The 10,678-nt window shown below is 39.6% G+C and overlaps 1 protein-coding gene across 1 annotated transcript; it reads right to left on the bottom strand.

Annotated features, from left to right (window-relative positions):
* Positions 1-499: 499 nt before the first annotated feature.
* SPTSSA (serine palmitoyltransferase small subunit A) lies at positions 500-10,065 on the bottom strand. The gene is made up of 2 exons (XM_084632613.1): positions 9,812-10,065; positions 500-1,528 (listed from the first exon to the last, which is right to left on the bottom strand). Exons 1-2 carry the CDS (start codon positions 9,912-9,914, stop codon positions 1,425-1,427), a joined length of 207 nt encoding a protein of 68 aa, XP_084488739.1. The 5' UTR covers positions 9,915-10,065; the 3' UTR covers positions 500-1,424.
* Positions 10,066-10,678: the final 613 nt, after the last annotated feature.

Genomic DNA, 10,678 nt, shown 5'->3' on the forward strand with positions numbered 1-10,678 from the left:
GGATAGTGAAAATTATTAAATCTGCCGTCTTCTGAGGCACTAATCTAGCCTCACTTTGGATACCAGAGGTGACAGCCTTCTGTAATATCTGCAAGTCAGGTAAAAGTTAAGCCAACTAAAGATTACAAAAATAGTTTAATAGAACAAGTTATACTCAGTTAAACTGAAAATAAATGCACACACTATTTTAAATATAGAAAAAGCATCTTACCGTTCCTCACGGGAATGCGTATTTAAGGGAATTAAACCTTGTCGTCATGTTGACTATTGTCTAACAGCTGTGCATTAATTAGGCATGATGCATTACGAACTACTTGTGCAACTGCCATTAGCACCAACAGGAGCTGCATATCTTTGGACATAATTTCGCCCACAGTACCTATTCTTACTGGGACAACAAGACAGATTCTTTGGTTAACATCATTCCCTTGCCCCATCACCTGTGTCAGTTTTATGCATTCTGCTCAAAACACATTAACTTCTAAAAATAAAGGAAAAAAGTTTTGCATCAGTTCTGCTTTTAGTTTTTATTTTTAAAAACAAAAAAATATCCTCCACCTTAGAAAGTCAGGTTGTTGCCATCTTACATTTCAGAATACAAATCTGAAAAAAGTTAAGAACAGACAGAATTTCAGCCAAGTACTCAGCTTCTTATTGTTGTAGTTTTAACCTAAGTCCACTTATAAACTTATCTTTTGGTCATTTGTAACAAGAATATGTTCAAATGTGTTTGGAACACTAACTGCAATAAAGAAGTCAGCAGTGTAATTATGTCAATGAACATAGGAAAAAACTCCTCTCCATCTGCACAGAAACATAATCCTTGGAAGACTAGCATTATGTACAAGTACAGTTTAGTTAGAACATTAAATTATCACAAAATCTTGAGGGCCTAGATGCAGTTCATGAAAGAATATAAGTCCATTAGTCCTTTTGCTCCAACTTTGGAAAGACTGCATCTATAGTTTTATCCTAAACATGATGAATGAAGTGTTACCTCTGTCTCATCCACCCCTCTTCCTCCATCAGCTGGAATACAAAAGACTTTTTTGTTGCTAAAGTCAAATATAGCAATATGCACAAACATTTTGTTGGACAAAGTCTGGAGAGCAGACAGTACACCTGAGTTGAGGTTTACAAACTACTTTTCACAAAGTTAAGAAAATACTGATATCAAAGTACAAACAATTACAATGTTAAAATACGCAAAACTATTATACAAGGGCAGCTTGTAAAATTAAAGTGAATGAACACAACACACGAAGTATGTCGTAGCTCTACACATCTGGTTTCCTCGTCTTCAGAGTCATAGTTGTGTGTTTCTTGTTCTGACATCTGTAGAAGTCTCGTTAAAACTAGGCAGTTGGATCTTCTTTGCAGAATGAATCTTAAATCACTATTACTTCTTGAATGTACTTTCTTCATCACTGTACAATTTCAAAGTAGTGTAATATCGCCATGATGTGCTGAGGCATGAACACATAGCCAGTGTACAGCGCCATTCCAACAATGGAAACCAGCATAGAATCTGAGCAATAGCTAAGGAAAGCTGCAGTTTCGAATTTTATTCAATCACAAAACAAGAATGTTTTAACACTATCCTTCAAAACTATTATAAAACTTGTATAATTCTAAATTGTATATGCTCAACTGTATTCATGTATAACAGCTGTAGGAAAAAATCCATTGTAAATGTGAAAACTAGAAGACTGGTAAAATGACTAACTATATTATGAAAATGCCTTCCAGATTCTCTATTTTATTGCCACATGCCTTGGAGGTAAAAATAAAGTCCCCCCCCCGGGGGTGTGTGAAAGAGAGAGAGAAGAAACACATTAATGGGAAATAACCAGATTCCCTAAAACTTCTGCAGGTTCTGAGTTTTACCCTGTCAGCAAGAGCATTATATTTATGCTAATTCATAGAGATGGGGAGCTACACAAGATCTTTTAAAGATATCTATCTATATTCATACATATCACACATAGATATAGATGAGATGTTCATATTTGAAGAAACTAGTCTTTCAATGCTGATCCAAAGGATTCTCTTGGAACGGAATGGCCCAAATAAACTAAACCTTAATTTGTGCGTACACCTGACTGGAAGGAGAATGGTCGTTGGTATAAAACAGGGAGTGATGAAACCTGGGTTCTGTTCCCAGCTGCCTGCCAGCTTTGGGCAGGTCACTTAGCTTCTCCATCTGCAAAATGGGAATAATACCTCACTCACAAGAGGGTTGTGAGGCTCAATTTATTTTTCAAGAGCACTTTGATAGAAGGAACTATGGTATTAGTATTAATTCCGTTAGACACCTGATCAGTATCTTATAAGTAGAACTGATCTAGATGTTTCACTCAAATCATAATACCTCAAAGCACAGCCTTTGTTTTAATTCAAGCTGTGTTTGTAAACTGTTAACATTTTATTGGAAGTGGTTGCAGCTCTCTGCAAATGTTTTTGTAGTATCTGGCAATCCACAAACAATGATTCTCAGGTATAGTTTCACTAGCTTATTTCAAATATGAGGAGTGATCGCTTGGAAAATTCACATGATACACATTACCTATATTTGCTAATATTATCACTAGTCCTATGTCCAGTTCCGGGAAACTCAAGCCCAGCCTATAGAAATGCAATGGGATCGTAGTCATGTGGAGGCTGGGTTGACTCAAACCTGAACATTTCTGGATACACACAAAATTTTTTACGAACCCTTTTAAAATCAGACTACCTGGAATTTCCTCCAATCATAACATTAAAATTGGGTTTAATAAGCCTAATAAAAATACAGTACTATAAACAGAGCATTAGGTATTAAAGGGCCTGGCAGAAGTATCCAGTTACCACAGCTTCAACAGGAGCTGCAGGTGCTCATCAGCATCTCCAGAAATGAGGTCTACACTCTGTATATTTAACAACAAAAGCTATATGACTGTTTGGCATATCAGTCAGAGAACAAACATAGAAGTTGTACTCATTCACTAGAGTATTTTTTAGTCATGGTAGGTCATGAAATATTGGAATTTAAAAGCACTGGCGAGGGTCACCTCATAAATCCCTAAACTTTGACATGAATGCTTAGTCACAACCTTGGGATTCCAAGGTATCAGACAATGTACCACACTGATACTAGATCTACTTAGACCGTAAGCTCTTTGGGGAAGGGGCTGTCTTTTGTTCATTGTGCTAGATGCTGTACAAACACAGGTGTCCTGTCCGTGACAGGAGCTCCTAGGTACTACCAAAATAAAAATAAATAATCTAAGGCCTTCTACCCTATAATGGCTCATCATTGTTAGTGCTAGTGGCAAGTGCTCCAGACATGATTTCTGTAGCAATGCTCTCTAAAGTTGAGCTGTTTTCATCCACAAGGAGAGCCAAGTGGGAATTAGTTGCTCAACTGTTTGCAGCAGCAGGTCCTAGTATCGACAAACTAGATCCTAGAATCAGATCTGAACTTATTGAGGAAAAAATGGCCGTATGATGATCAGGATGTTACCACCACTGAAACGAGCACACTTCTGTCTATTACCCTCCGATACCCCCCAAATGATATCCAAGATTACAACAGCCAAAAAGTTTAGTTTTTCAGTTAGATTATTTTATGTATTTTACAGCACTTCATATGTAGTCAGTTTCACTGTCTCCCCTTTAGAGTTAGTCAGTTTCTTCTGTGTTATGCTTATAAGCAGCATATGGAATTTTTTAAAGGGGATAAGGCAATACACACCACATTTATTGAGAGTACAATTTAAGAATTGAAATTAGCATATGCTTTTATTTAAACACACACAAAAGGTTTCACAGCTGGATTTTATAGTTACCAGTTTTTAAGAGTTGCTCCATCAGTTTCAGTGGTTAGCTGAAACTACAAGGGGGGTGGGGGTGGGGAGGGAGGCAGGGCCTTTGCTGAATGCATTTGAAGCTCCAACATTGATTCAGAATGAACCCAAAGACTTGTATGGGAACTTATTACTATAAAAGAACGGTGTACTGCCATGGGACTTTGGGTTTTTTAAATTGTACTCCATTTTGCTTATTTTGCTTTATACTCTATTTTGCTAGCCTCAAATTATTAAAAAAAAAAAGTTCTACGTTTATTCTTTGCTAATTGTGTTAATTGTTCTTAAAAAAACTAAAGTTTTATGGCTTTAATTGCCTTATTTACTGTTTGGTATGTAAATAAAAAAAACAGCTGGGCCAAATGGTCCAAAACAAAAAAAAAAAAGTCAAAAGGCATCAACTTTATTATCAAAATCACCAAAATGGCAAATTAACAACCCTAAAGCAAAGGCAAACACCCCAAGAACAAAATAAAAAGTAAAGCCAAAAAAAAAAAAAAAACAGCTGCAAATAACTCCCAGTAACAAGCCAAATAATGCTAATTAAAAGCAACCTTAACTACCTCATAATTAACAGCTCCGGTGTAACACAGCAAGAACCAAAGACTTGTATGGAAACTTATTACTATAAAAGAAGGGTGCATTGCCATAGGAATTTGGGTTTGTTCTGCATCAACATCGGAGCTTTGAGCGTGTTCGACAAAGGCTCACCTCACCTCCCTCGTGTGAGTTTCAGCTGGCCACTGGAACTGACCAAGCAACACTAAGGACTGGTAACTATAAGACTCCAGCTGCAGAACCCCCACCCCTTTTTTTTTTGGAGGAGGGGGGTTGGGGGGGGCAAGGGTAAGTAAATGGAAGCATATGCGGATTTCAGTGCTTAAATTGTACTCTCAAACATGGTTTATTGCCTTATCCCCTTTAAAAAGATTGTGTGCTTCTTATAAGCATAAGATCTGTTCCTGTGGATCTTATACAGAGGATTTAAAAAACAAAATAAAACTAGAGCTGTCAATTAATCGCAGTGAGCTCACATGATAACTCAAAAAAATTAATCGCGATTAATCGCACTGTTAAACAATACCAACTGAAATTTATTAAATATTTTGGATATATTGATTTCTATTACACAGAAAATAGAAAGTGTACAGTGCTCACTTATTTATGATTACAAATATTTGCACTGTAAAAATGATGAAGAAATAGTATTTCAATTCACCTCATACAAGTACTACACTGCAATCTCTTTATTGTGAAAGTGTAACTTACAAAAGTAGATTTTTTTTTGTTACATACCTGCACTCAAAAACAAAGCAATGTAAAACTTTAGAGCCTACAAGTCCACTCAGTCCTACTTCTCGTTCAGCCAATCACTAAGACAAACAAGTCTGTTTACATTTACTGGAGATACTGAAGCCTGCTTCTTTATTTACAATGTCACCTGAAAGTGAGAACAGGTGTTCACAAGGCACTTTTGTAGCCGGCAATACAAGGTATTTACGTGCCATATATGCTCAACATTCATATGTCCCTTCATGCTTCAGCCACTATTTCAGAGGACTTGCTTCCATGCTGATGATGCTTGTTAAAAAAATAATGTGTTAATTAAATTTGTAACCGAACTCCATAGGGGGAGAACTGTAAGTCTCCTGCTGTTTTACCTGCATTCTGCCATATATTTCATGTTATAGCAGTCTTGGATGATGACCCAGCACACGTTTGTCTTAAGAACACTTTCACAGAAGATTTGACAAAACACGAAGAAGGTACCAATGTCAGATTTCTAAAGATAGCTACAGCACTCGACCCAAGGTTTAAGAATCTGAAGTGCCTTCCAAAATCTGAGAGGAACGAGGTGTGGAGCATGCTTTAAGAAGTTTTAAAAGAGCAATACTCTGATACGGAAACTACAGAACCCAAACCACCAAAAAAGAAAACCAACTTTCTGCTGGTGGCATCTAACTCAGATGATGAAAATGAACATGTGTCAGCCCGCTCTGCTTTGGATTGTTATTGAGCAGAACCCATCATCAGCATGGACACATGTTCCCTGGAATGCTGGTTGAAGCATGAAGGAACATATGAATTTTTAGCACATCTGGCAAGTAAATATCTTGCGACGCTGGCTACAACAGTGCCATGGGACTGCCTGTTCTAACTTTCAGGTGACATTGTAAACAAGAAACAGGCAGCATTACCTCCAGCAAATGTAAACAAACTTGTCTGTCTTAGTGATTGGCTGAACAAGAAGTAGGACTGAGTGGACTTGTAGGCTCTAAAGTTTTACACTGTTTTATTTTTGAATGCAGTTATTTTTTGTACATAAGTCTACATTTCTAATTTCAACTTTCATGATAAAGAGATTGCACAACAGTACTTGTATTAGATGAACTGAAAAATACTATCTTTTGTTTTTTACAATGCAAATATTTGTAATTAAAAATATGAAGTGAGCACTGTACACTTTGTATTCTGTGCTGTAATTGAAATCAATATATTTGAAAATGTAGAAAACATCAAAAAATATTTAAATAAATGGTATTCTATTATTTTTTTTAATCGTGCAATTACTTTTTTTAATCGCTTGACAGTCCTAAAAAAAACAAACAGCAATATTTTAAAATATATAAAACAAACAGGCAAAGGGAATCGGGGCAGGTGTACTACCTGAAACTACTTTTTTTTTTTTTTTTTTAAGATGACTAGGTATCAAGATGATGGTATATACTATTAACATCCAATGGAAATCTGACATTCCCAGCTTTCAAGTAGCTAATAGTATTTTAATAAACATAGTGGTTCACAAAATAGGATTATTCATATTCCATTGTGCTAGACACTGTACAGACACATAACAGAGAGCTTACATTCTATGTATAATAGACACCAGCAGGAGAGTGAATTTGTGTGGGGGGGTGGAGGGTGAGAAAACCTGGATTTGTGCTGGAAATCACTTTAGATAAGCTATTACCAGCAGGACAGTGGGGTGGGAATAGGTATTGTTTCATATTCTCTGTGTATATATAAAGCCTGCTGCAGTTTCCACGATATGCATCTGAGGAAGTGAGCTGTAGCTCACGAAAGCTTATGCTCTAATAAATTGGTTAGTCTCTAAGGTGCCACAAGTCCTCCTTTTCTTTTTGCGAATACAGACTAACACGGCTGCTACTCAGAAACAGGAGAGTAAACAGAAACAATAAGACAATACCAGTTGCATGATACAGTGATACTTAGATAAAGCCTTTATAAAAGTTACTGATTCCCTTCAACCAGCAATACTATATTCAGCGCTGGTCAAGGTCATTTTAGTAAATCTTGGACTTTAACTCAATGGGAACTTCAAAGCTTTAAAGAGATGTTGGTTCAAATTCAAGCCAGATCAATGTTAATAGCCATCTAACAGCTGTTCAGTGGCTTACATGACATAAGTTATTAACATCAGTTCAGTATCTAGTGATATCTACCACAATCAGCAAACTCACTGAAGGACTCAGCAGGGAGTTCTTCAAGGACCATGCATGAAGTCGAAAATAATGTTCTCAATCAAAGGACCCTAAATGGCTTTCATCTTTTAAAGACCTCTTTGTAGTCAAGTGTAGAGTTCATACTTCTCCAAATGCTTAACACATTACATTCTGTTCACATTGGCCAGCATCGTAAAAATTTAATTAAAAGTTACCAGCAATTGCAATTTAGCACACAAAGCAATTACTTCAATACAATAAGAAACCTGAAAGTTACATGTCAAATTAATTTTAAGCTATAACTTACAGGAACAAAAGTTGTTTGAATTGGCAACAAAATGAAGAAAACTGTATGCACACCATTACGTTACTTATATGTTTTGCCACAATCAGAAGATTGCTTAGCTGATATAAAGAGCTCGATGTTCAAGCCTAACTACTCTGACAAAACATAATGCTCATGAAGCATAGAAAACAAAGGTATTTCTTTACTGACACTAGACCTGGCATAAACAGAGCCAGGTACCATTGCTAAGGAATAGGATACCTCCACTGAGAAGAAAAAAGGAAAAGTAACAAAATATATACTATGTGGGTGTATGAGAACATAGATATCAAGTCCATCCCATGTTAATGCATTTCTGTTTTATATGCTCTCCATTTTGGAGCTTTACATAGAAAAAAATCTACATGATTATGCACCTGTAACTTGGGCAAACAACAGTCCCTACTTTTACTAATGGAAGATCTTTTCTTTACAACTGACCACCACCCCTATAAAGCACCCTTATTATTACTATCACCACATTCTGTTTGTGACTGGTTAGATTAGTTTATCTCCTCATCTCTCTCAGTACTCCTTGGAGGTACTTTTAAAGGTCATCCATCAGAGAGTGGCCGCAAATACGAGGTGCCATTTTAACGAAGGATCAAGCAACCACCACATTCAGAATAGAATGAAAAGACATTATATATCACTCTCTAGAACAAGCTGCTCAAAGAAACACAATAATCTAGATACAGGTCTCTACAACTGAACCTTCATGTTAGAAGATTATTATAGTGAAATACATAAAACAAGCACATTCACCAACTACAGGATCAGTAAACATCAATTAAAAAAAGACACAGGGAGACAAAGCAAAATGGAAACCTAGAGTTGCAGGACTATGCACCACACATAAATTATTTGTTATATGCACATTGGAAAGGAAAATGTGTAAGTATGAAGGAATGCATTAAAGGTATTTCTAACTAACAGAAACAATTCCTCAAGTTAACAGAGAAAAAAGTTGCATAATTCTAGGGAAGGAAAAAGAAAGGAGAAATTGCATCAAGGCACAGCAACCTGCCTTCTGACTCAGAAATGAACTACATTGCTAAATGGCCAGAAGGGAGACTTGACACCTTACTGTTCTGAAAGATAATCTGTGTTGCTCTCTCAAACATTGACAACACTTGTTATAGTATGTTGTAACAGATTGTGAATCTGAATGTAATTTAACAAGCAAGGAATGAGCGGATTAACAGATTCCTCACACATGGGTGAAAGGGTTCCTTCTTTGTTCACACAACAAACTTAACCTGTGGGACTAGGAAATAGTGCCACATTATACACTTTGCAACACTAACCCCCACCATAGCCAATGTAGCTATAGACTGCTACTATTTATCAGAGTTATTTTATCTAAATACTCATACCGCCAGTTAGAACTGAACCTTGGGTTTTTAAACCACCAGCATAGCTATACTGGGATGGCTAACAACCCTCAATGTAAACAAGGGCTAAGCACCTCCCAAGCATCAATTAAACCCATAACCATATGCCTGCGAGGAAAGTGTTATTGGGCCCATTTTACAGACAGGAAGGGGCACATTAAGCACCCATGATCAGAAAAGTGCTCAAAGACATTCTCAAAGTCTGGAAAGGCCAAGAATCAAACCCAGACCTCTCAGGTCCCAGTCTGGTGCCTTAATCATAACGGCATCCTTCAGAACAAAGGGGCTGAAGGGACAGCAGGGCAGCTTGCTCGGGACAAAGGTCAGACCTCCCCACCACCACCCAACAGCGCCTCTCGCAGCTCGGCTGAGCTTGAAGCACCTCGCACAGTCCACACCACAGGGTGGGCACAGATACACAGGAGGGCGTTACAACAGCCCGGGGAGCAGAGCGGCGCACTAGGACCAGCCCCCTCCCTCACGCCCACAGCGGGGCAACAGGCCCTGGACCATCCACCGCCGCCCCACATCCTACCTTCCACTTCTCCGAGCGCGGCCACGAGCCCCAGCCCTCCCCGCCCCCTTCGAGTCCAGCCACGTGCCCCAGCCCCTCCCCCGCTCCCAACCTCCCTTCCCCCCCAAGGCTGGCGGTGGCCTCCCCGCACCGGCCCCGCCCATCCTCCTCCGGCACGCGCTGCCGGCGGCCGCTTAATTAACAGGACCCAGCCCCGCGGCGGCCGCGGCCTCCGCCTCCCTCCAGCCCGGCCCGGCCCGGCAGGATACTGAAGACCGTCCGCTCCCAGGGCTCCAGCATGTAGAGCGCGGTGACCAGCAGGTACTGGTAATACAGCCACGACACCCGCCCCCAGGCCGAGCCCAGCGCCATCACCGGACCTGTCCGCGTGCGGCGCGCGCGGCCTCCGCAAACTGACTGAGCTGGGCCTGGGCGCGCGGGGAACGCCCTCCACCGCGCCCCGCGCCAGGGGCCGTGCCACGGCCAGGCCGCTCCGCCCCGTGGCGGCTCTGTTGGTAGGGAGCATGCGCGTGAGGACTGAGCATGCTCCATAACACCCGCCGACGCCGCTGCCCTCTCTTGGGGTGACCACGCGCGCCCTGCTGGTGGGCTGAGCCAGCTGCAGTGGCTGCAACAGAAAAGTGGTGTTAAGGTGTACCTTAAGGGTACAGTGCGGTGCGCCCCAATGTATCTGGTGAGGCCACCTATTGAGCTGCTAAAGGACACTTGATTGATTCAGTGAAATATTTTACATACGCCCTCCTGTCCAAAAATGATCATTATCAGTGTTTAAAAGAATCGCTTATCTGTTTATATGTCCCTGTAACATCTTATAGCAGGAAGCATATTCGGCTTGCCCTTTATTCGGATTCCTTGGACTGGACTGCATTTTTCTTCCAATCCACTGTTTAATGGAGTTTCACTCCTTTATTTACTTTTTGAAATTATATTTTTATTACTCTTAGATCTTCATTTACTTTTGTTAACATTGTGCAGATGACTGTCATGCTAGATAATAGATATTTTAATAGCAATCACTGGAAATATTAACAATTGCTAGTAGCTTCTGCAATCACATCTCAGAAGTCACCTACTACAGGACAGGCCCAACAAAGATAGTAACAGAACGCTACTAG

The sequence above is a fragment of the Lepidochelys olivacea genome (assembly GCF_965140295.1).
Source record: "Lepidochelys olivacea isolate rLepOli2 genome assembly, chromosome: 6".
NCBI classification, from domain to species: domain Eukaryota; kingdom Metazoa; phylum Chordata; order Testudines; family Cheloniidae; genus Lepidochelys; species Lepidochelys olivacea.